Here is a 27,006-nt window from a genome sequence, read left to right on the forward strand (position 1 = left end):
CTCTAATACTTGTAACAATTCTGTCATTTTTGAGTTCTGTATTTGTTGATCTCCTGTACTACTAGAGCTTTGCCAGTTCCGCTGTGATCATGTTTTGCTCATTATAGATACGCAGTTGAATGTAATTCAGTTGAACAAAGTAGATCAGGTGATTGAATTAACTTTTTAAGATGCACATTGAAGTTTGTTTTCAATTTGCAAGCATTAAGAAGTAAAAATATATACATAAAATTATAGACTGGCCAATAGCCTAATTTTGAATGAATAGAAAATAAGCTCATTGAAAAATCAGCAGAGGTGATAATCACGTTTGTTTGGTTTTTTTCCCAAGGAAAATTCTAAATTGTTCACAAAGTCAGCAGCCTCTGGAGTTCAGTTTTCACGTAGGGAAAAGAAAAAGGTCTAAAAATCTTCAGGCCAACTTGGTGGCTCAGACGTTTCTTTCCAAAGTCCTTTTAGATGTGTTTATTAGTCAAATTGCAGTTCTAACTCATACTATTTGCATTGGGTACCTGCCATGTCTCCATCTGCGGCAGATGGATTCTTTTCCTCCATTCCTGTATACATTCTTCAGGGTTTGTTACTTTCTGATGGACAACGGGAGGGAGAATGCAGAAAGAGGGAGGGCGGAGAAGAGGGATCAAGTTATTTTATTTTGTTTTCATAATTTTCTTAAGCTTATCGGAGTGCAAATGGCAGGCTAACCAGTGGTCAGATATCCTGTTCAGGAAGGAACCTTTGTCAGAAGATAGGCTCGGAAAGATGGTTGATTTTAGACATTTTTAACTGTCGTTTCATGTTTTCTTTTGTTCTTCCTTGTCTTTGATGCTGAGTCTGACCTTGGCCTTCCCAGTGTCATATTCAGACCAGAAAAAAAAGTTCTGCATCCTCTCTGATCTGTGCAAGTGACAGGTACAGAGCCACAGCCTGACTTGTGACTTGGCCCAGGAAGGGCCGATGGCCATGCAGTGGGGAGGGCTTTTAGGCCAGGCCCTTTTCCCGTTCCTTTCTAATAACGTGACTGAGATTGAACTCAGAAGGTACTGAGCATGGTTGTAATCACCATGCAAGGTATTCTTATTCTAAAGATGCCCAGCAAGCAGCTAGAAATCTGAGTCTGAAGCTCAGGAGAGGCTAGAGATGGCGTTTTTAACAGTCATGGGAACTGGAAGCCATCGGTGTCGAGGAGGTTGCTCGGGGGAAGGGGTACAGGATGAGTGGAGGAGAGTTGTCCTGTACCATTGCGGCCAAATTAGCTTTGTGTCCTCGGCCCCAGAGTAAAAGCAGAGGCTACGCTCCGCCCTCCTGCCAACCTCCTCTGGGTCCTTAAAGCTGCAGAAGAGCAGCAGCAGAACTGCCTCAGTGGCCGCTCATGATCTGTGTCCCCAGAAGTGCTCCCCCTTTTCCTCCTTCTTACGTCTCTTAACGGGCTTGTCTTCCTTGCCTATCCCTGAAACAGCTGTGCTTCTTTGGTTCCTTTTCAGACACTTTCCTCCACTCATTCTATACCCGTCCCCTGAAGGACCATGTCATTTACCCCAATGGCTTCAAGTTCCCTTGACTAGAGGATGCATCTCTAGCTTCTTCTGAAATTCAGACTTATTTTTCTAGTTTGCTTCCTGGGCATTTCCACCTGACTATGTCCCATGGACCCTTCAAACTGATGTCCCACGCAATGTTCGGCATTTCCCACCTCCATTCAACCGGACTTCTCTTCCCGAATATGAACACTTTCCAGTTGTACCTGCTTTGAGTGAACCACAGTTCACCTTGGCCGAAACAGAAACCTGAGATGCATCTTCTCTGCCTTACTTCTTACATCCAATGATTCTGTTATACTGTTGTCTGAACCTCTGTTCTGTGTCTCGGTTGCATTCCCTCATACCCGCTAGCACTGCTTTGGCTTGCTTCACACTCAGTGTTTATCTCCTGGCCTATAACGTAAAAATAATTTGCTAACTGGTTTCATGCCTCTCACTGAACTGAACTTCTGGATCCGTTTCCCCTGTAAGTAAAGGGGTCCTCTGAAACTGTAAATCAGCTCATGGCATACCCTTGCTTAAAATACCTTAGTGGCCCCCTGTTATTTACAGGATGAAGTTCAGACTTTGTGGGATGGTGGATAAGACCTGACACCATCTCTCCCACACCCCTGTGGCAGAGCTCCAGCCATGCCAAACGACTCCACTCTCTACACTTTCTAAATACCTGTGTCTTTGCACTGGCGGTTGCTTCTGCTTGGAAAGTCTTTTCCTTCTGAATGCACTTGACTGAATGCTACTCATCTTTTAAGTTTGTTCAAATACCATCTCCTCTGTGAGCGGTTCCTGACTGCTCTTGGAAGTTAAGCATTTATCTTTGGTCCCCCTTTGCCTATTCAGACCTCAGTTACGCTGTTTGCCACATTGCTGTAATTATTTGTTTATATCATGCCTCCCCAAGTGTACTCTGAGCTCCCTAGTTTAGCCAAGTTCAGGGTTCATAATAAGTGCTTGGGAAATTTGAATTGAGAGAGGAATATTATATTTGCGTAGTGAGTTTACCTGTGTAGAACATTTTCACCTCTATTATATTTCATCCTGATGACATCTCGTTGATACAGAGACGAGATATTCATTTGACAGATGAGAAAGCCGAGTCCTAGAGGGAAGTTGAGTTAGAGAGCTGGTCGGCTATTTACCTCCAGGTCCACGACCAAGTTCATGGCAAAGCTAGGAACAGATTGCAGTCATTTTGCATCTTGTGTAGTCAGTCCCACATTCAGATAGGGGACTCTCCTTTTTAGTCAAATACTGGCTTGGTCTTTTAACTATTCCATTAAGTTCACTGTGGGGTGTGTGTGTGTGTGTGTGTGTGTGTGTGTGTAACCCACAGTGACAGGTCAGGCATCCATAGCATCTTTGAGTCTTAGAATTGGAAGTTAGGTAGTCTGTTATTTTATAGATGAGAAAAATCTGTACTTGAGACATTCACAATTATTGAACACAATCCACATCTTTCAGTCATGCATTATCTTTCTTACTACATGTTGGGCGATCATCCGTGCTATTGGACAGAGTTTTACTCTTGAATCTAAAGGGTTGTTAGTAGCATTTGTGGAGCCCTTAGGCCAGTTAACTCTTAAGAGATTACCCTTGTTGCCGAAAGAATATGATTTCTGTCAACATGCTCCATGAAGAGGTAGGACCCAGAAGAGAAAGAATCAAAAGATGAGGTTCTTTTATTGGTTGCCCCATTTTTCCAGATGACATCACTTCTTTTCCAGGGAGCTTTATAGATTCCTGAGCATATGCCATTTTGTAATAAAACAAAGACATCTAATTAGGACGATGAATAAGAATTCATTATTGCAAGGAAAGGTGTGTTCAGCAGTCAGAAGGGTTGTGGTGTCCTGGGTTCAATAGAGTATAAAGCAAGTTGGGCCTCAAGAGGACAGTATCCTGCATTACCTGGAAAGAGACGTGGAACTCATGTTAGTAGTATCGCTGTTCCTTTGACCGTGCTCCCCCTCTTTGTCCAAATATGTGCATGCACATAACAGAGATAACATAAATTTAAATCACATATGTATATATGTAGAAAAGCCAATACTTTATACATGTCACGTGAACAAAAGAACAAATGTCACCACTTGTCATTACTGATTAAATAATTCAGCATGATGCCAGCAGACAAAAATGCTTAACACTTTATACTTGCTTTTGAAAAACAAAAACAGAATTAAATTTAATCACCTCAAGGGTTTTTTTGGAATATTTTTTAAAAAGGCATTGAGCCGGTGTCTCGATAGTGTTCTTTAATTGAGATGCTCTGAAAAATGAGCACCAACCCACTTGCTTCAATTAGAAAAGAATGCACTTTTCTAACCTGCTGTGCCTTGAAAAAAAGCGTGAAACTTGCTATCTCCTAACTCCATTTAACACTACTTTAGATTCCCTTTTATATAACGATAACTTGATCCCTACTCAAAATACTTGGCACCTTCAGTGACAGAGTGGAATGTACGAACACTTTAGCAGACCTGAATGTGAGTAAAATCCAGTAGTTTTGGAATGAAGAGGTGGAGTTTTCAGTTCCTTATTCAGAGTTCACAGAAGATAAGAATCCTGGGATTAACACAATAGACTCCCTTCATTACACATGGCTGAATAAAGCAATTATCTGTCTGTCAAGACGATAGTAAATTGTGCAGCAGCATTAGGAAGGGTGGATGGATAGGGGGATAAATGCTATTCCATAGGAAAAGGGTGCTGACATACGAGGGAATCCTTTGATTTCAACTTGTAAACTGTTTTATTTTGGAGTTTATATCATGTTACCCTTGCAGCTTAGAGAGGAATGATCTTCTTTTACAATATATTGTTGATGGCATTTTTCAGTTCCTTACCCATCTGAATTTTATTAGGAGGGTTATTTCAAAGACATCTCCTGTTTAATCATGTTTAAACAGTCTGTTTAAGACCTGTTGTGTAGATATAAACACAATAGCCCTTTAATGTAGTAAAACAGACTTCTGACAGACACAGCACATAACAGACATCCATCCATTATTGCTTAAGCTGCTGTTCCTTCCATGCCTGACCTGAGAGGGTAACCACAGAACTCAGCTGACAGCATTCGCCGGGTAGGAGACACTGACATGCGCCGTGTGAGTGTCTAGCAAGCAGGGAATTGCAGAGCGGCAGACAATTGGAGAGGCCTTAGACTAGATTAAAACTAAGTACCTTAAATCTGTTTTAATGGCTGTGTTTACATCTCCGTCTTCTTTATTCCTTTAAAAAAGTAATCAGGTTTCGCAAGCGTTAAGAAAACCACCTCCTCTTGCCAGCTGGACGAGGTCCAGTTTAAGCAAGAAATTTTCCCCCATTTTTTTTTTTCCCTGTCTTTTTCTTTTTTCTTCCTGTATGATCTTCACTGCCATTCAGCACAGCAAGACCAGGCTGCGGGAGCTGGCTGACTTTTTCCTTGATTATTACTTTTTAACATTTTCTTCCTGTTACAGAAACGGGAAAGATTGAAAACAATGTTTTGCTGCTAGAGGCAGCGAATGTCAAGAGAGGTGCTCTTTGCACTTTTTAATCACCTCTAGGTAGTATTTTTTCTTTGCTTAACACATACATACACGCACACGCAGACACACACACGCACACTCTCATATAACATATGCACAAAGTCATGATAATGAAAGAGAAACAGAGGCGATCACATGCTAAGGGAATTCAGCCAGGATCCAGGAATTGCATGACAGTCTGTAGGCTGGCTGTCATTGGACTCTTTGAAGAATAATGCCATCCATGTTTAGCTGGATTATTGGCAAATAAACAGTGATGCTTTTTGTTCAGCTATGGAAACTACCGTTTCCATTGCTGAAAACGTTACCATTAAAAAAATCTTTACATCTCTCAGTGGGGTCTCTGTAAATGCTAGTGACACAGAATTGTGGTGTGTGAGAAAATATTGTAAAAGAAGCCGAAGTAAATGTTTTCAGAGCAAAAACACTCCAGTTTTGTTAAGTTTTTGGGAGTTAAGTGTTGACACAGAGAAAGAGATCTTTTGTTCATTTCCTAGAAACTGAAGGAAGAGATGGAGGTTCAGATAGCTCAGGATGATGGTGGATGTTGGGATATAGACAGTAGGAGAACAGGGGTATTGTGATAAAGCAGAGTCAGGAAGACTGGATATAATGTAATAATATCTCTGAGTTAAGCCTCTCTGCTTTTTCTCATTCTGTTCTTTCTAGATCTCTTTTCCTCAGCTTGTGTGCTTCTTTCCTTGGATGGCAGCCTAGTACATGAAAACGAGGGCTGAGGCAGATCAGGGGACTGACTTCCAGTGTCACCGCCTGCTTCTGTGACTTCAAACAAGTTGCAGTCTTTTTTCTGGGCATAAGTTACTTTTCCAAAATGAAGAACGTGGTCTGGTGAAATCCATATTCTCTTTTAGCTCTGAAAAATTCTAATGCATGTCATTTTACTCTGAATGGGAGTAAAGAGGGAAAGAAGCGTACCTTACAAACACAGGCAGAAAAAGTCCAGGAGCAGGACTGGAACTAGAAAGGAAGTGCCAGAGAATTTGGAGGTAAAGAGCAGAGTAGGTTAGAGATGTATTAGGACATGGGAGAGGGTCTACCGTGAAGTCAGGCAGGTTCTCTGTTCGCTCTTTTTTTCCCCTGCCTGCAAAAAGTATTATATCTCCTCTTGTATATTTCCATTATGCTGTCACCTGGTCTTTCTTTAACATTTTTTAATCCTTTTTTTTCCCCCTTCTTACCTCCCATGAGTTTCTTTTTCTTTAGATGTCTGAAGTTTTTGAGTCCATTATTTCAAGAAAAAGGATTATACTCTAAGCATATGTTTATTAGAAGTTATTCCCTGGTGTGACTGACACTGGCATAGCTTGATAGCCCTGTCCTTTCTTCCAGACACTTTATTTCTTGATCGCTGTGATTTGCCACAGCCTAAAATCTAAAAGTTATAAAGGAACTTGCATTTATATACATGCAAATTAAAATTTCACAATTCTCTCGTTTCTGTGTTTAGTGGAAGATCTTGAATTCTTTAACCTTTAGAAGACCAAATGTTGAAAGAGGCTCTCTCATGCATCTAATTGTACTTTAAAAAAAAAAAAAATGACTGCATATGAGTTTGGGAGAGTGAAATTTTTACTCACTGATCTCAACATCTCAACTGGCATCTTATTAAAAGAAAGCAGATTCAGCTTTTAACATTTTTTCTTTTTAAATGAACTGAGTTCCTAGAATATTTCTATGGAGTCTATGGCTTAACTGTGTAATTATGTCTCTTGAGTAGATTATGTTTTTCTTCCCATAATTATGTTTTTACCCAAGAGACTGGAAGGCTTCAGACCTCTCTTGTGTGAAATTGTTCTTCCTCTCTTCTTCCCTGTTAACTTCTGAATTCTACATGCCTGACTCTGTCTGTTCAAGGGCTGAAAGGAGGCTCTTGATGATATGTGGTAATGGTTATGATTTTTTTCCCTTTAGAAATTGGTTTATATATTAAGAAGGGCCCTTAGAGACAAGCTCTGTTAGTTCATTTTTGAAATGCCATCGTGGAAGAATCTCCTGGAAGGAGGTTTGTTTATGATCTGTGGTCCTCTGTCTGCAGCCACACACTAACATTGCTCTAGGGCTGTCTCCTCTCACAGGCTGTCCTGTGTGAGCTCCGGGGCACCGGGCACACGTCATACTGCATGGCTGCTAATTTCCAGTGGCTCAGAGGAGCTGGAGGCCTGAAACAGGAAGACCGTTTCTTAGTCCATTTCTTGACTCTAGTCCACAAATAGGGTTTGACCTGAATCAGACAGCACACTCTTAGGAGAAAAAAGATGACTCAGCAGCCTTTCCCAGCAAAATTATAGACTCATCAGTTTTACTGTGGGAAATGTTTCCCAATAACCAGCCCTTTCCCCCCTCCTTTCTGTCTTTTACTGGACAAAAGGAGAGATAATTCTAAATTTAACAATATTCTTAGTTATTAATTCAGCAAGTATTTGTTGTCTGCCTTCTCTTTACCGAGGCTGTAAGTTACATGCTGGATGTAAGACATGACACCCATCCTCAAGGGGTTCATAGTCAAGTCCAGGAGAATCTACGATAACAGGGTTTGAAGTTTTGTATAAATATTTCATATGAATTCATAGTAAGTGAATGCTTACTGAGTGCTTACTACACTTAAGTATAACCACATGTAGTCAACAAGAAACGGTTGTAGCTGCTCTCAGCTTGCTGAGATAGAAACCAGAGGGGATCACTCCAACCCTAGAGACAGAAAAAAACCAGGCCTACGTGATGACCCCGTTGAAACTGGGAAGGGATTTGGCCAATTGGAGATGATGGGGAGAGGGTTTTCTACACAGAGGAGACAGCTTGGACAAAGGCACAGGGACTCTGAAGAACTGTGGGGAGTCCAGTGTACGTAGAACATAGGTTGGGAGCAGTATAGTTATAGCCATCAGAAACGACAGTGACCACATACCTTGAGACCATATTTTCCAGGTCCTTGTATGCTGGGCTCAGGGGGCTTTTTCATTCAACAGACAGTGCAACACAATGTATAGGTTTAGAGAAGGTAGGTAACATTAGCGTTAGGATTTAGGGATTGAACAAATTTTAGATATTGTGGAAACAACCCTTCATTTTTGGTAGGTGCAAAGAGTTTCATGAATTCCCTTCCTGTGGTCATAGAACTAGTCGGTGTCCATTCAAATATGCCAGGCTGCTAGTCTGTGAGAGGATAGGAGTGGTTCTAGCGGGAATTGAAAGCCAGGGCCCAACCCTTAGAAACTATAGGAATGGGTTTGACTGGCTGACGGGGTGCAGGAAAGGGAGATGGCAAAGGTACACCTAAGCTGGATTTGGGGCCTAGGAGACTAGAAAATGGTGATATTAATGGAAATAAGGAAATTAGAGGGGAAGCTGGTTGGGACTTTTTGTAGTGGAGAGGATGCAGTGTGTCCGGGAGAGGCAAAGGGCTCAACAAAACGCAACAGGCATTACAAGAGTATAAGGTCTTTGATTTTTACACCCATGATCCACCAGTGAAATGTAGTCCAAATGTAAACAGAGAAGAGTTTCACTTTTCTTGATAGTATTTCCATTTTCACACATGTAGGAATGCAGAAAATCAAGGTTTTTAATCTAGAGCCTCAATAGTTACAAAGTATTCGAATCCAAGCTTTGCCTGGCTTCCCTAAGAACTCGCTTGAATCTGTGGAGTCTTCCTCGTTGTATTGCTTTTGCTGGAAACCTGAAACTGAACTCTCTTAAGATATAGTAAGGCTAGTTCTTAGTAGTAGAATTCCAAGTAGTTTAATTTGGAATTGTATTATGGCTTTAAAATTAGTCAACCTGTTCCCTAACCCCTTCCTACAAATACTCCTTCATGTACCCCTTTCAGGGTAGAGAGATTAGAACTGAAGGCATCATGCCCCCCGAGTCCCCCACGCCCAGAACTGCTATGGAGTTGCAGTTCTGTTTCCCTATAACCAATTTACTTGCAAAAATGGTAATTCTGATGCAGGTCTGTTCCTCTCTCCCTTTTTACTCCAAGGATTATTGTCACAACATTTTTAAATGGTTATAGCCTGTGGCTTGAGCCCTAGAGTATTGGAACAGATCTCCTTCTATCACATACTTGCTGACAGCACAATTAGCTAATGTCTCCCTCGTCACCCCTCTCCTGCAGGGAAGCCTAAGTGCATGGCAGAGGAGGCCCGTGGGCTGCCAGAGTATCGTTTTCTTGGTCAGGGAATAAGAAGATCTGTCTTAAAAGAGTATATATGCCTATATATCTTGCAAAATTTAGAAGGATTCATGTGTAGTTGTAAAAGTGGAGCTATCAAGTGATTTGCAGGCTAGTGTGCCTCTGTTTTGATTAATTAATACATTCATGCAGCCACTATGGAAAACGGTATGGAGATTCCTCAGAAGATTAAAACTAGAGCTGCCATACAGTTCAGCAATTTTACTTCTGGGTGTTTATCCAAAGAAAACAAAAACACTAATTTTGAGAAGATAGCTGCACCTCTATGTTCACTGCAGCATTATTTACAATAGTCAAGGTATTGGAAGCAACCTAGGCGTCCGTCAATAGATGAATGGATAAAGATGGATATCCATCTTTGAACATAGAGGTGCAGATATCTTCTCAGTTTTATGTGTGTATATATATATACACACACACACACACACACACAAAATATATATGAGATAAATATATATCACATAATATATATGAGATAAAACTGAGATATCTTCTCAGTTTTATATATATATACATAATATACAATATATATATATTACTGAATAATATTCCATTTTATATATATATATATACATATATATAATGTATATATAATGGAATATTATATATACATTATATATATAATGGAATATTATTCAGCAATAAAAAAGAATAAAATCTTGCCATAACAACATGGATGGACCTAGAAGGTATTATGCTACATGAAATAAGTCAGACAGAGAAAGACAAATACCATATGATCTCACTTATATGTGGAATCTGAAAATCAAAACAAAACAAAGTGAATAAACAAAACAAAACCAGAATAGTGTGCCCCTGTTTAGATTAATGTCACATATCTTGTCTCACAAAAAATTTATTATCATGTTTCTGTCACTTGTCCTCCAGCTAGCTTTCCTCTTTCCTTCTGAGCTTCTCAAAATCCTCTCAACCTTCAAGGACGTGTTGATCTCATTAGTGAGGGTCTCTCTCCTCTTCTTTTAGTCAACATCAATTGCTCTCCTGTTCTTCCTATAGGTAACAGCTTATTATTTTTAAAAGTTTTTTGTTAATGAAACATTTCAAATGCACATTAAGAGATTGTATTTATTGAACTTCCATATGCTCATTTTATAATTAATAATATTTTGCCACATTTGTTTCACCTGTTTTTTTGATGAATATTTTACTTCAGCTGAAATATTTTAAAGCAAATACCGGATATCATGGCACCTAACCCCTAAGTATATCAGTTAGCGCTTGTAAAACTTAAGGGCGTATTCTTACATAATCACAAAAAGCACCACTTCCTTAATATTTTAAAATAGTCCACGTTCATATGTATTTACTCAATTGATTCCCAAACCATAGCATTTTTTTTTCATGCGCACCCTCTTAGGGAGGCCTTTTCGGTTATGAGAATTAAAAGTACAACTTGCTCAGCTCCCTCCGCCCCCAGTACTCCCTAGCTCCTGTCCCTGCTATAGTTTTCTCCACAGAACTTACTATCTTTGACATAATTTACTTTTTACTTATGTGTTTGCCATCTCCTTCCACTAGGTTGTGAGCTCCAGGAAGGCAGAGATTTTTATCTGTCTTACTCACATTGTTCCCAGTACCAAGAACAATGTGTGGCACGTAGTAGGAACTCAGTAAAAATGTTTAATCAAGGCTTACCCAGCCAGTGCTTTGCATTGCTTGCAGCCTCCAGGCCAACCCTGCAAGTGAATGTTGGCCTCTGAGGGAAACGAGGTGACCTCCCCAGGGAGTGGTTGGGGCACTCAGAGACTTCAGAGGAGTGCTGCTGTCTCAGAAGGTGTTTCCGTGGCCACTGTGTTAGTGAGTGGAGGCATTCTGCCTGGTCAGAAGTCTCAGAATATGTGGTGTAGCCATATGATCTCACCCGTGTGTAGAGTATAAAGAACAAACTAAACAAACAAATAAAACAGAAGCAGACTCACAGATACAGAGGACAAACTGATGGTCGCTAGATGGGAAGGGGGTTGGGGAGCTGGGTGCAAAAGGTGAAGGGATTAAGAAGTACAAATTGGTAGTTACAAAACAGTCATGGGAATGTAAAGTACAGCATTAGGAATATAGTCAATAATATTGCAATAACCATGTATAGTGCCAGGTGGGCACTAGACTAATCAGGGAAAAAACAGAGAATATGTGGTAAGTTTTCTTGTTTCTTCCTTAAGTCCAAATTGGTAGAAGAGGCGAGGCCTCATTTTCGGGGAAACAGGGTAGTGGAATAACAGAAATCCAAACTGGTTTCTAGTGCCATCCTTGTCCTTGTTCTTCCTTCCATCTCCCCTCAACCCACTGAATAAAGCTGGGCGGGCCCCCAGAGGTCTGCAGGAGACGGTGGTGGTCATCTGGCCATCAGCCAGCCACTCTCCTCTTCTCCCTTGTGAATGGACCTCGGGCTTTGTCCCACCCAACCCATGGCATCCCTAGTGATTGCACTCACACAGTCTTTTCCAGTTATATTTCATTGCTTCCCTTTCTTCCATTCTAGACTCGGAACCGCTTGAGGATAGGACATTATCTTATACTTTCTCTCTCCCTCCTCCTTACAATGCCTCACATGGTGTAGTAGACGCCTGGCACGCACTCGCTGGACTGGCTGACCCGATTATGGACATGGTACTGACGGATGCTCTACTACAGATCTGCCTGTTAACTTTATTTTATTTAAAAAAATCATGTATCTTCATGATACCCAAGATACAAGTAGGGTCCTAGTTAACGAAGTGTTTAAAACCGTCTGAAAATACGACTGTAAAAAGATGAGCTGCCAAACGTCATGCCCTAGTGACCAGCAAAATGACCCTCCTGTGCCACATTAGATGTGGACCAGCCATGACATGCTACATGGATGCGGGTTAGTGGTAGTGGGTCCTTTCAGATCTTTCTGAAAGGGCCCTTGTTTTTGAAAGGTGCACCCTTTTGTATGTGTGTTTGGAAACCCTTCAGGAGTCATGCTGTACCTGGGGCAACATGCATCACGCTATACATATAATACATGGACTGTGTGGTTCTAACCGGGGGCCTGCATAGCTCTCCAAAGTTGTCAAGCTGTTCTCAGTCAACTTTTATAAAAATGGGCCAAGTGGGTCACACCACAGAGGCAAGACTATCTTTGTAGCTCACATACACAGTTTCAGGGTCTTGGAGTACCAGTTTCAGATGCGTGATTTTTTAAGTGGAAGTTCTAATGGCAATAAATATTACTAACTTTCATTGTGGCGCAGTTTACTAAAAGAGCTGGGTGGGGAAGAATGAGACAATTAGATGGACTATTGCTTAGTGACTTAACAGTTCCTCATGGCTCTTTGCTCTAAGGATGTGTGAATGCTGTGACCTTTGGATCATGCTTTCTTCTTGTGCCCTTGAATTGATTGCAACAAAAGTCGTATTCAGCCAAACACACTCAACTTTTTGAACAAGATTTGTTCTGAAAACTACTCCCCCCCCATTTTAAATTCACTTTTGATCATGATTTCCCCTGAATGACTGATGCTGCACTGTTACAATCTAAAATAAGCTTGTTGGCAATGGGAAGGAAGAGTCCTGGACCAGCAATCAGAAAACCTGAGTTCTAGTTGTTCCACTAACTATGTGACTTGGGTAAGTCACCTCCCCTCTCAGGGACTCAGAGTCCACATCCATAAAAGAAGTATGTTGCTCTAAAATTTAGAGTCCAAATGATTTCTGTTGTCATTTTCACCTCTTCGATTGGAAATGATTTTCAACAATACTTAAGAATTGTAATGAGAGCAAGTGGGACTTTTTCGGAAAGAAAGAAAGGAAGCTTTCATTTGAATATCCTTCAGGGAACTTTCTTAGGGAGCACCAGTAAAGGTTGATCTCTAAGGAAAGGCTTTGCCCACTGGATTCACCAGACTGCCAAATAAGAAGAGAAGAGTTTTTAGGGGAAGGATGGTGCTGTCATATGATATCCTGGGCCAGAAAATTTTCTCTCAACCAAGACATTCATCTAAAAGAGAAAACAATATTTATTCATTCATTTATTGCATAAATATTGAGCACCTACTGTACAACAGGCACTGAACTAAGTTGTGAGGATATAGCTATAAACAAGACAAGGCGCTCATTCTCATGGACTTAAAGTCTTGCAGGGGAGACAAGTAAATACACGAGATAAATGCAGACTGTGATAACAGCCATAAAGGAAATAAACAGAGGGTGTGGTCGAGAGGGTTGCCACCTACTCTGGGTATAGGAGGCAGACAAGACCTCTTGTAGGAGGCAGTGTTCACCCTGAGGTCTAAGGGATGAGAAGAAGTGGGTTACACAAAGAATCGGGGAGAACATTTCAGGAAAACAGAAAGGTCCTGGGATGGGAAACTAAGAGGAGACGATGTCAGATGTGCAGAGAGCTAATGGGGTCCTGCACTAGGATTGTGCCGGTGGAAATGAGAGAACTGAGTAGATTTGAGATATACTTTCAAGATGGAAATGACAAGACTTGGTAATGGATTGAATGTGGGGAGTGAGGGATAAGGGGAAATCAAGCAAAATAGCTAAGTGTTTGTCTTAAGTGACTGAGTGGCTGATGTCATTTACTGAGATGGGGGGACTTTCAGGGAGGAACAGGGTCTTTTTCTTTTTGAGAGAAGAATCAAGAATTTTGTCTCAAATATACTGCATTTATGATACCTTTGAGACATCCCAAGGGAGAGTCAAATAGGTAGTGAGATACACAAACTTGAAACTCAGAGCAGAGGGCTGGAGTCACTCCAGAAATGGTGGAGTCAGTGGCACAAATAGGTGGCATTGAGTGCATGGCACTGAGATCATATTGGGCAATGGTTTTCTGCCTCAGTTGTACACTGGACTCACTCCACAGCTTCTGATTAAATTGAGCTGATGTGGGGCTGGACATTCATATGTTTTCAAAGCTCCCCAGAGGGTTTTTTAATCCAGCCAGGGTGGAAGAGCCACTGCTCAAGGGAGAAAATACAGCTATAGAAGAGGGTCTATGACCGAGCTTTTACATAGCCTGAAATACAGCACAAAAGGTCTCCAGACTTCACACCTTTACCCTGATTGGAAGATCCATTCTTTGCCCCTTTGGATGAGGTTTCGTTCTCCCGTACCCTGGCGGAGTACCCTGTCCTCAATTTACATCACTGTACCCTTTGTCTTCTGTGTTCTCAATGTCTGAAGGGATTGCTTGGGTGCTGAGGATTTAGGTACATCTTCTCTCAGCCAGTCATTCAAGTGTTACCCTGATGTGGTTTCGTGGTAGTGGGTATTTGTCACGCTTGAAAGATGAAGAACCTGTTCAGCTTTTGTTCTTCGTTGCACTGGAAGAATTTTTGTTGTGGTTGTGGTGGTGACTATGCAGAGGCAGACATCTACAGGGAAAAACGTGTATGTTTTTGGTCTGTATGCAGCCACAGATAGATATTCCTTGAATTCCTCTAGGGTGTCTGTAGATACTCGGTAGCTAGTCTTTGAAGATAATTTCCAGAAGGTCATCAAGGCTTTAAAATTTCACCTACTCTTCAATTTTTCACACTTATCAGTGCTATTCAAGTCCTTTATTTTTACCTATAACCTCCTGTTACTCCCCTGAAGCACTGGGCTGAGAGAAAATAAAAGTGTACGCACACATCCATATCCTGAGCTCAAATCTCATTCGGTCTCCATGAAAAACCTAATGAAAAGGCTGTAGAAAGCAGAGGCAAAGCTTATTAAATTTTCTCGTGACCCATGGCCCACATAAAGTCCCAGTATATAAAGGAACCGTGCAAGATCTTGTAGCCCTCCCCTTAGCCCTCAGGGAATCTGCTATTCCAAAAATATGGCCTATTAAAAAAAATAACTTCCAGGGACAATTCCATAAGCTTTCTTGTTAATGTTTACAGCTGTATCAACATCACACCAATACTTTTTTTGTATGTGTGTGAGGAACAGAATCCACAGATTTAACTGTGACAAGTCCTATATAATTCCCTAATCGTGAAACTAGTTAGACACAGCAAGATGTATTGATGGAAGTTTGTTTAGGGTAATGGGTGAGCTATTAACTTTGTAATTGAATCCTTGCTGCTGCTTCTACTTGCTTTGAAAACCCGCCTTGACACTTCACAGGGCTTAGTTCTTAGGTGTCTCACTCTGTCGGTCTGGAGAGTTTTCAGTCCTTCGTAGTAGCTGGGAGAGGAAGGGAAGAAAAAGCTCGAAAGCCAGCCCTGGTGGGTCACACACCATGAGTGGAAAGCTTAGTCAATGAGAACAAGAACTGTATCCTAGTCTGGGATGAGCTAGTCAATATCTGAGGACCGTGGGCTAGTTGTTTTACCTCTGTAGGCTTTAGGCACTTCATCTATGAACACCTTACTTGCTGGGGTCTAGGAGCTCTTTGGGGGAATCTCTAAAGGTTCTTTAGAGTTCAAAATCTATTTGTAATCTGGATGAAAAGTTATAAATGGTGGGGGAAACAACCACCAACAAACAACGAGTTTCCCTAGCCTTTGCTGATCATTTTTCTCCTGGTCTTAGTTCCCTGTATTAGAGCAGATGCCCCAAACTTGCACTGGCAGGAAGTAGGGTGGTGGGTGCATTTCAGTTAATGGGCCTCGTTGGAACATGTTTGGCTGTGGAGACAGCTACACTCATATTACCAAGCCTTGGCTTCCTGTCTGTTTTCTTTGGGCTGGGTAGGCAATGAAAAAGGAGACAGGAAAATACATTTTGGGGCAAATAAAATAAGGAATTTGTCTTATGAAGACAGCTTATAGTTGGGAAATTCTAATGTTCAACTTAACCCTATCCTGATACGTTCCTCTGGTCCTATGCTAAGTGGACGCTGAGGTGTTCCTGCTACCCAGAGAGTATACCTTCCCATTCTTGAACATTCTTAATAATTCTCCTTCAAGGTTTTTTTCTTAATCAAAGGGCAAATTCTTACTCCAGTCATCGTAATGGCTTTTCTTTGACTCAGCTTTAGTTACTTCACGTTTTCCTAAAATGTTGGGGCAACATACTCGGGCCTCAGTGGTACAGAATATGGAAGAAGGAATCCACAGGATATTTCTTTTGCTGTATCAGGCATTGTTGTACATCCCAGCGCCACTCTCCAGATTTCCACTTAATTAATGTGGCACCAAGATTCAGAAATTTCTCTATTACACTCACACCAAGAGAGTAAATATAGCCTTTACTAAGAATGATTTGGTGATTTTTTTAGAAAAACAGTCTTAGCACCTTTGTTATATTTTAGTTTGTATGTTTCTTTAATATCGAGAATTTCCTTGGATTTTAGACTTGAATAAACTAGAAGAAAGACAAGGTTTTTTTCCCCCCCTCTTTTTCTAATAATGCATTCTCACATTCACATGGTAACCCAAAGGATAGTTTTCAATTTCTTTAGCAAAACCACAGTACTAGATTTAAAATAAAAAAGCATTCTCTGTAATCTAACATAGTTTATCATATGTTTTCAGGCTTTAGCATATCACAGAATATCCAGATTCCTCTTGAGAATCTGAGGTTCCTTGCCTATATTTCTATTGTTTTCCTCTTAAAGGGGTTGTAAGATTGAGTTTTAATTTTTCAGAAAATAGCCTCAGTAAGGTATTAATTGTACCCTAAGAAAGAAAAAGTCACTATGATCACCATGGAAATTTCCCTTTGACAAATGTGTTTTGTCTCTTTCTCTGCCCCAGCTTTGGGATAGTATATGTCAACATGCACAGACTCTCTGAACTTGCAGGGGAGGTTTCCTCTTTCATGAAAGAAGAGAACACTCCCCAGTACACATTCACTTGTCCCATCCTCACTGCGAGGGTTAGAGGAGGTGCCCAGAGAGTTCCTCTTGAGGTTCAGCATCCCTACTCCTGATGTGTGACTCTGAGTCACCCACGGGGCCCCTCAGCTCTCCACTTATAGAGCAGCCTAGGAATGCTTGCCCCTAGAGGATGCTTATAAAGCAATTTGAAATGAAAGACCTTATAGAGACACTTCATTATAAATATCAGTATTGATGATTCCTTGGCTTAAACCCCCAGTATGTATGTTCACATATCTATTTAGCATGGTCAATTGTTCAGCTAATTAATATGCTTTTATTTTATGATTTGCTGTTTCCAGGGCACAGACAGAAGCTTGATGACTCTAAACCTAGTTTGTTCTCTGATCGCCTCAGTGATTTAGGGCGCATTCCTCATCCCAGTATGAGAGTAGGTGTCCCGCCTCAGAACCCACGGCCCTCCCTGAACTCTGCACCAAGTCCTTTTAATCCACAAGGACAGAGTCAGATTACAGGTAAGACAGACTCATAGGTTTCACTTGCACAGACTCTGGCAGGCTGGGGGTGAGGGGCTGCTAGATGAGATGTGTTCACTTCAGAACTCCTGGAGCTGTGAAATGGCTTCTCATTAAAGAATCAAGACTCGAAGATTTCGACCTTTTTTTATATATAGAAAAAACAAAACAAAAAAAACAAAACAAACAAGCAAAAAGCCAAATTCTAGTATTCAATAACTTTGGGATGAAATTCGGGGAAGTTTCTAGCAATGTCAGTCTGCACACCGGTGGAATTGTAATAACTACTGTCTGGGAGAATGTTTGTTACAAGTTTCTGTATTGTGTCTAGGTGGTGCAGGGGTGCAGGGGATAACATCACACCCTCACTATTAGGAAATTAGGAATTACCATCTCCGCTGGGGGCTTACATTTCTTATATGTATAACTATTTCGTTAAGTTTTGTTGAAAATTGCCCAGGGTTCTCAGGAAGCCTTGATTGGTGGTTCTAAGGCAAGGTCAATGAGAGGCTCATTGGACAGACAGAACTTACTTCTGATTCACATTTCGCTCCGGTTTCTCAAGCAGCGTTTCTCTTTATATATTTTATTAAGCTGCTTACTTTACCTTCATTCTTAAAAAAATTAACCTCAGCGTTGCATTACAGACTAATCATTCACATTTGGGGCACCCAGACTTCCAACTCTCCTGTTTTTTTCTGCCCCATTTGTCACAAAAACAGATCTTTTAGGACTAGTCTGAGTTTTGCTTTTAGGTCATGGTGACAAGAGCGTGTGTTAATTATCATAGATCGTTAATTTGCAGATCACAGGTATTAAGAGCTGAAAGGAACTCTACATGTCACCTAGTTGCTATTGTGGGTAGAGTTGGGCTAGAATAGAGAGAACGTAACTCAAAACAAAATGTACAACAAACCTCCAAAATGGATCTTTTGTAATAGTTACGTTTTTGTCTATATAGTGGTTAGGTTTTGAGTGTCCTTAATGGTTTATAAATATAATTATTTATAAACTAGAGGACGTCCCTCTCTTTCTCTCCTGCCCATATTAGGTATATGTCTTCTTGGTTATTTTCTAAGAGTAGGTTTCTGTGGCTATAAGAATCTTAGTCTGAACATATGAGTGTGCCTGAGTCTCTATGTTAAAAATAATATAGAATTATAAAAACAAAATATCTGAACACTGAAGAGAACCAGATATCTGCATCAGGGAAGAACCTTAGTGCTCTGTGAAGAATAGCCATGTTGTTAGCCTATATAAATCTCTAAATGTTGATATGTAGGAGTCAAAAGGTTAATATGTTCAGCAGACATGTGTCCTTGATGAAACTGCAGGGATGAAATTCACACTGACATGAGTTTGAAGCTTGTAGCTGTAGGTGCTACTGCATTTAAAGTAGTACACTTTGGATTATTGATTACGGTTCCTAACAGCTGTCCTTTTGTCTTTATAGTAATCCTTTAACTGTGTGTGTGTGTGTGTGTGTGTGGAAACATAGGTATACATATATAAAAGTGTTTATACATGATCTGTAAGGGACTTACGATGGTTAGTTCTACACACACACACACACACACACACAGAGGGTGCCCAAAAAATGTATACATATTTTAAGAAAGGAAAAAACTATTAAAATTGTAATACTCAATATAAACCGATAACAAAAGATGAATACAAGTCATATGTATACATTTTTTGGCACCTCTGATATATATATATATATATATATATATATATATATATATATATATATATATGAAAAATAATATATTGTATGATTTGGCAACTCCTGGGTTCTCAAAATGTTTGATTTATATATGCTAATCCTTAATTGTTTGCTAATTATGGTTTGGTAATCATGCTTTTAAAATGAGCTTTGGAACCTGTGTTGCTAGATTCACTTCAGAAGATGCTTTTCTCAAGGCATTGTCCTGAAACCTAAAGATGGCATTGTAAAGCAGACCAGGGGACATTTTAGAATCTAAAGTGACCTTAGATATCATTAACCACAAAGTAGGTAAAAGCTGTGAAGAAGAGCTATTTTTTAGCAGCACCCCACCCCTAGATGTGAGTGCAGAGAGTGGGGCCCTGAGGAAGTCACTGCCAGGGGAGGAGGATCTGAGCAGATCAGGAGCATGGCTTATCTGCAGTTTTCCAGAAAGTTGGGGGCAGAGCAGAATTAATTCTCTTGACTCCTCAGGTGGTGTGTTTTTTCTTGTACAATACCATGCTGCAGTTCCATCACGATCTTTTAAAAACAATGTTTAAATATTCTCTGGCTATATTTCTAGAGATGAAAATATAAACCAAGTTTATTTCTAGGTACTGATAGCCTTCTGGAATTACATCACAAGAGCATCAGCTCTGCGTTTGGGGATCACAGCACTAGCAGAATTGATTTATAGATCAGTCTTTTCATTTTGTTTGACACCCACAAGGGATTGAGCCCAATGACTCTCTCACGCTCCCCTAATGTGAAGATTCACACACACATTACATGCCGACTGTGCCCACTCTTGGCCATGTGCACTTTGTAATGCTACCGTATGGTTAGTGAGATCATGCAGGTATCTGCCCGGAACCAAAGGACTTGCAGAGTTCTGCCGTGACCCAAATTATTAGGACAACCCACGAACACCCGTAACCGCAGCAACTTCAAAGTAAATTGAACAGATTCCATTTTTTTTTTCTCTCGGGGTTAATTTTCTTATTTACTGAATGAGTATGTTTTAGAGCCTACCACATGTAGACAACTGGGTCTTAGATACTGTGGGGCAGAAAAGAAAAGGTTTGTCCTTGAATGAAAGTCTAATGGAAGAGATATTTATCTTTCTGTACCCTAGACTGTAATGTTGTTGTTCCTTGAGTACACGTTCTGCTCTCTGTACCCCATTACTTAGGCTATTCTATCTATTGGGGTCTCTCTGCTGACAAGATCCACCCATCTTCAAGGTCACTATTACCTCCTTCAGGAAAGAGTCCTGGAACCTTCATCTAGAAGGCTGCCTGTCCATCTTCTAAGCTTTAGTTGAGATTGCCTTATTTATGGCTTCCGTGTGTTTGCTTTATTCTGCCCTGCTGGGTTGTAAGTTCTTTGAGGGATTTATGACAGGGATTTTTTTTTTTCCGTGCCCATCACTGTGGTAGCATCTCATTAAAAGTTGAATGAGTGAAAGTTCAGGTGAGAAGAAATTGGTGCAAGAAGGGCTGGAATATCATGCCTTCTTAGCTTTAACTGTTCTTCCTAATTTTCTATTCTAGGGTGTCATTGTTCCCTGGTCATGAACAATAATGGCAGAAATCACATTTCAATGTAGCACTCACATCCTTAAACCATTTGGTATCATTGCAGTTTAGAATCTACATAATTGCACAATTACATTTAAATTGTGCTTATGAGCCTTACCTACTATAATGGATTTCTTAACTTCTTTGCAATGTGCCACATCTGAATTTTATTTCCTGTTTTCCTTTGGATAAAGATGTTTGTAACAGAAAGGGCCCAGTTACCTCTCACTGCGTTGGCTCTCTTGATACTTCAAGCTCTTACCCGAAAACTATGGATAATGATCATGGTTGTATAGTCACTAATAGTTCTCCCACTTTGCCAACCTAAAAGGCAAGTCAAACTCCAGAAAAGCGAACTAAAATTGAAAAAGTCATAAATTGAGGCAGTCATAAGCATTTAGCATTTCATATTCGCATTCTCCAATGTCTCTCACAATTCCCAGGGCTAGAGATGCTAGCCATGCAGTGGCCTGGCTTCTTTGCAGTGCTGGTCTGATGGTGTCACTCTATTGCAGTTGTTAATGATTGACAGTCTGCTTGAGGGCCCAGGGCCTCCTCAAGGCTTCCTCAGGAAGTTGCTTTCTCTGTACCTTTTTTGTTTTGTTTTTAATTTTTCAGACATCTGGTGCCTATCTCCGGGTGCTAGGAAAACACCTACTCTGTCACAAGTGTCTCCTTTTGATTCAGAACATGGTGATAGCAGTAGAGTAGAGTAGAGATAGTGTGTTAGGAGATATGATCACCATAATGACTGTTTTAAGCTCAGTGGCCTCTGGATGGGTGAGCGGCACTTAATAAAAGCTGACTCAGGCACCTGGGTGTGGTGGGTCCGGACGTTCATCTAACTTTTGAGTTGGGCATTCTGCTATTCTGTTATTCACGTATTCAAAAAATATTTGAATTCTCACTGTCAGGCAGTGACGTAAGTGAACCAGATAGTTATAGTTTCTGCTCATAAGGAGCTAACGTTTTAGTGAGCGATACAGTCAGTAAATGGGTAAATAAGCATATGTACAAGACTATTTTAGATAATAGTAAATGCTTTGAGAAAATGAAATAGAGGGTAATGCAATAGCAATTTAGGGAGGCAAGAAGCTAATTTTGATTGGAAAGCTGGGAAAGGGTTCTTTGAAGGGCTTTGAAGTTTTGAGGAACAGCATTTCAGGCAATGGACAGCCACGGCTGTCAGGAAGCAGGGAATGTGGTTTAGGGGACCGGAGGGTTCGTGTAGGTGGAATGTAGTGAACAAGGGGAATGATACAGAAAGGCAGGCAGGGGCTACATTATAGAGTCTTCAGGGCCTTGCTAAAGAGCTTGGGTTTTGTTCTGATGGCAGCGGGGTGCTATTGAAGGAAGCGAAGCAAGAGAATGATATTACATGTGTTGAAAAAAACCTTTTGGTTGCTGTGTGAAGAATGGATCATAAGGGGGCAATGGTAGAAGCAGGGTCATCATTCAGGAAGCTGTTGCAGTAGCCGAGGCGAGAGTTGAGGATGGTAGCATTTCTCTTCTTCCTTCAAAACTCAAATCAAATGCTGACACCTGTCAGACCTCTTCGAACCTCCAAGGCTCCCATACCACTGTTCCACTGATGACAATTATTTGTTTACACATCTGTTTCCTCCAGTAGACGCTGAACTTTCAAAGTCTAGGTTGTGTTTTATTTACCTTTGTGTCTCCATTGTCTTATATAGTACCTGCTGCTTGGGACTTTTGGATTAGTGATGAATGAATGGACGAATGGGTCATTGACTTCTTCAGGAAGTGTGACCCATTATTATTCTAGCCCTAATATTTTTTTTTAGTACCTATTTGATTGAATTACGATTAGCTACCATTTGTTGAATGTGTATTGTGTGCCAGAACATTGTTCTGAATGAGATTTACTCATCCATTCCTCACAATAGCATTATTACAAAAACCGACGGTCAAAAAAGCTAAAAAAATTGCCCAATGTTCCACTTACAACTAATAAGTGGTAAATACAGGAATTAAAGCCAGAGCCACGTAGCTCCAGGCTCTTGTGCTCTTAACCACCCTACACCCTTGGGAAGCTGACGCGTACTTCTGCTGGGGCTCAGCTTCCCCCTATTTCAGTACCTAACAACTTTCACGTATGCAGCTCTTTACAATGTACAAACTAGTTTTACATAAAGTTCTTAGTAAAACCTTAAAACTGTTCTGAAAAGTACATATTTTACGGGTGGGAACAAATGGATTCTTTGAGCAATGACTTGCCGAAGGCCTCTGCAGCTGTTACAGTTGACCGTGAGTTCCAGGTCCTTGGGAACAGTCACCCTCATCCCCACCAAGCCAGGCATGTTGCTGACAGTCTAAGCAACATGTGTCCTATGGGACTAATTTCTTTTTCTTCTCTCCATTGGCTATAATTTAGGATCTTTAAAGATGCTATTTTCATGAAAGGGATGCATGAAAAGTATCTGAATTGTGCTTTAAAATGCACTATAATTGTTTTTAATGATTAAATTACAGTTATATGAGTATATATATTCAAGGTAACGCTTTTAGGAATATCTTGACAAACAACTTGCCAGCCATATGTAGAATAATATTAATCTTCTTATCAGCAGTTACCTTGACTGAATTGAAGTTGTTTCCACCTAACTTCAGTCTGATTCTGTATCCCCTCGGCAAACAGTGCTCCTCCTTTAAACATTAAGAGGATCTCAGCCAAACAGGCCAGTTGGGCCTGGGCTGTACATATGTTTGATCGTCCTAGGCCTGAGTCCACTATGCTTGCACTGAAACATTTACTAGCGTAATCCTTTCAGAAATAGGAATGCATAACTGAGTAGTATGTGTTTCGAATTACTGTTTTATTGAAGTGCCAAGTGACCGCATGATTCTTTAAGGTGAAATCAGTTGGGAGGTTCAGTGGGCCTGGAGGCAGGGGTGGGTGGTGGCCGTGAGTGTGAGGGCGAATGAACCCATGAGAGGCTGGGTGACTGTTAATGAGCAGGAAGAATGATTGTAGATGCTGTCAGTATGAGAATTGTAGGATGTGGGCAGTGGGAGTTAAGTGAGGTGTCATGCTTTACGACCACTGTGTCCTACTCACTGAGAGCCATCTTGGGTCTTAATGAACTGAAATCACCACACTCAAAGACAGGTTGTTAGAAGTACTGGGCTTTTACTTTGGTGATGCTATGTTTTAATTTCTGAAGTCACTGGAAAGTCTTGTCCTGTCTTCTTCCTTTGGTCAGGATAGCCAAGTAAATTTGCTGCTACCATGTGCACGTGTGAGCAAGAAATGTCTTTAGAGATGGTTGCCGGTTACAGTCCTCATGAAAAAACGGCACAAGTCCTGTATGTAAACACCGTTTTATATCTGTGCAGCTCTGGCAGCCACCTTATGAGAAGTTCACGTCCAGCATGTGCTGGCTTGAAGACTAAAGTTCAGTAAGACCCTGTGAAGGGCTGGCGGTCCATATGTCAGATTGCTTAAGCCGTTCTCAGATTCCACAGATAAGCTTCTTGTAGGTCTCTGGACTTCTGTCGGTTGAAATTTCCTGATTCACTGAAGATGCTCTGGCTTTATTATGCTTTCAGAAAAACAGAGGGGTAATATTAAAAGAAAAATTAATTTCTTGAATTCCAAAAATGTGATCATTGTCTTTATAATTTACTCCTATCTGAAACAGAAGATGCATAGTTAAAATCTAATTGTGATAAGGAAAACCCATTTCATACATAATATCTCCCTTTTATCCTTCCCCATGATAGTTCTGTTCCTAGGCTGTCTTAAGGAACAGAGGCTTTCTCTGCCCAGAGAAAGCCTTAGCTTCTTTCTCTCATTCTTTTCCAAAGCATCATCTTTTTCTTTTTAGTTTTATATTTAGTTACAGCTTTGAATACATGTACATATATGTGTGTGTGTATATATATATATATATATATATATATATATATATATATATATACACACACGTACACATACGTGTATGAATAGCTTTCCCCTTTATTAGTTGCCCAGGGACCTTTCTTGCCCCTTTTCACCTTTTGTAATAGACTGTGGGCAAAATGATCAGAATAGGAGTCTGACTTTGAATAAAATAGTTAACCTACAAGGCTAACGCAGGGATACATCAGGCATGCAGTTGGTGTAATGGATGGTCTGGTGGTGTATTTTGATGTTTAATCATGGAGGGGCACCCAGGGCTTCAAACAGGGTGTTGGTGTATATTGTACTATGCAGTATTAAAAGCAACAATACATTACAGATATTATCAGTTTAAAAAGCATTTTCATTCCGTTTATTTTCATTTTAATATACACAGAAGTATTCCAGGAATAAAATCGTATGGCACTACTCCCAGTTAAGACCATCAAATTCTTTGTAGGACTGTTTATTTTGATAAGGACTTGCTTTTTAACTGTTTAAAAACGGTTGTAACAATCTTTACAAGACAGATTTCACAGAAGACTCAGTCTCGTGAACCCTATTTAGTGAGTAAGAAAACTTAGGTATCCGGAGATTTCAGACTCTCAGAGCTGAAACTAGAAATCAGTGTCTCAGGAAGGTGAAATCTGATAAGGTGGTTTTTGGTGGGGAGCTGGTGACGATGGAGGGGGAAGGGTTAAGAAGAATAAGAAATGGGAGATTTCACCAAGGTGCATGGTGGGAAAGGAAAATGACTTTGGTTGAGCACCACTGAGGACCCAGTTAAGAACACAGATAATTGGAAGAGCCAGTCGGCACAATTATATGCTTATCTACTACCGTGGATGCTCGTTGTGAATAGGAGTGGGCTCTAGTGTGGTGGGTTATCGGTGAGAATCACAGTTTCTCCTAGGACTTGGTACAAGGCAGGGAAACAGGGAAGATGTTGAGCCAGTTACCAACATGGGGGAATGTTCTGGAGGTTGGTATGTTACGGTAAAGGTGGAAGAACTTCTGAAGAGGAGTTGGCTCATCTTGTGTCCTTTGAGAATGAGCAGTAGCCAAGTGAAAAGTTTAGGAGGAAAGATCTGGGGAAATCCAAGGTTCAGTTAAGGTGGGAAGTAGGAGTGTCCTACAGAAAAGTTGAGAGTAGATAGGAGCCCTTCGCTGTTCCTTCAACCATTTCTCCTGTAACAGATGGAGGTTCCACATCTTGCTCTGTCTTCTCCAATGTTTCAATTTGACAGGGCCTCAAGAAAACACACTCCTCTAGCTATGTCTGACCAGGGTGGTAGTCTGTTAGTACTCGCTCAATAGATCTCTGTTAAAAGATAACATTTTGTCATCCGATCACACTATGGCTTGCAGTCCATGAAAAACTCTGCTCTAGGGCAGGCTTCCCCCATCCTGTCTCGTAGTTGACTAAATGCAGCTGTACTTTTGTTCTTACTCAGTTTCATTACGACACTTCCACCCCCTCTTTCCATCTTGTAGGGTTATTTTATGGTTCTGATTCTTCATCTAGTGTGTTGACTGTTCCTTACAACTTTGTCTCATCTTGACGTTTAGAATGGTTGCTTCTAAGTATTTAAGACTTTGATGAAGATGCCGAACATAACTAGGACTATAATGTCCTTGAACGTGTCACTATGTACCTCTCTCAAAGCTGACCTGGATCCATAGCCACGACCACTTTCTGGTTGGCCTTTTAACTAGCTGTAAGTCATGTTAGAGATGAGACATATACCTTGCTGAGGTCAAGATACACAATAGACGGATGAACTTTCCTCTAATCCATTGCTCTAGTAATCCTAGGAAACGAGTTTTAGTGAACCTGTTCCACTTTCTGAGTCACTGGGAAGATCAAGGTGAAAAGTTCATTGTCTACAGGCTATTGACAGTGATTTAAAGAGTTTTAGTGGACTCCAAGCAAGTCAGTAACAACAATGGCTCCAACATACTGAAGATGGCCCCCGATTTAATGATGTTTTAATGATTTTTCAACTTTCTGATGGTGTGAAATCAATACCCATTCAGTAGAAACCGGCTAGGTGAGCTTTACTGTAATGTTCAATAAGTTAGGTGTGCTAAATGCATTTTCAACTTAACGACATTTTCAACTTAAGATGGGTTTAATAGGACATAACCCCATCGTAAGTGGAGGAGCATCTGTAGTTGAAATTTAGGTTTTACCAATAGCTGTGCCATTTTCAGAACAAGGTAAATGGGGTAAAAGAACGTAAAACTAATATAGAT

The 27,006-nt window shown here is 40.6% G+C and overlaps 1 protein-coding gene across 5 annotated transcripts in view; it reads left to right on the plus strand.

Moving 5' to 3' along the window:
* RUNX2 (RUNX family transcription factor 2) overlaps nt 1-27,006 on the plus strand; it is a 234,823-nt gene that overhangs the window by 50,853 nt on the left and 156,964 nt on the right. For 3 of the 5 annotated variants that reach the window (XM_074333024.1, XM_074333025.1, XM_074333026.1), the window contains exon 4: nt 17,388-17,561. The exons of the other annotated variants lie outside the window; for them this stretch is intronic. In XM_074333024.1, the coding sequence (XP_074189125.1) occupies nt 17,388-17,561 (174 nt within the window). The remainder of the gene's footprint in view (nt 1-17,387; nt 17,562-27,006) is intronic. 5 annotated transcript variants of the gene reach the window in all.

The sequence above is a fragment of the Rhinolophus sinicus genome, linkage group LG05 (assembly GCF_036562045.2).
Source record: "Rhinolophus sinicus isolate RSC01 linkage group LG05, ASM3656204v1, whole genome shotgun sequence".
Lineage (NCBI taxonomy): Eukaryota > Metazoa > Chordata > Mammalia > Chiroptera > Rhinolophidae > Rhinolophus > Rhinolophus sinicus.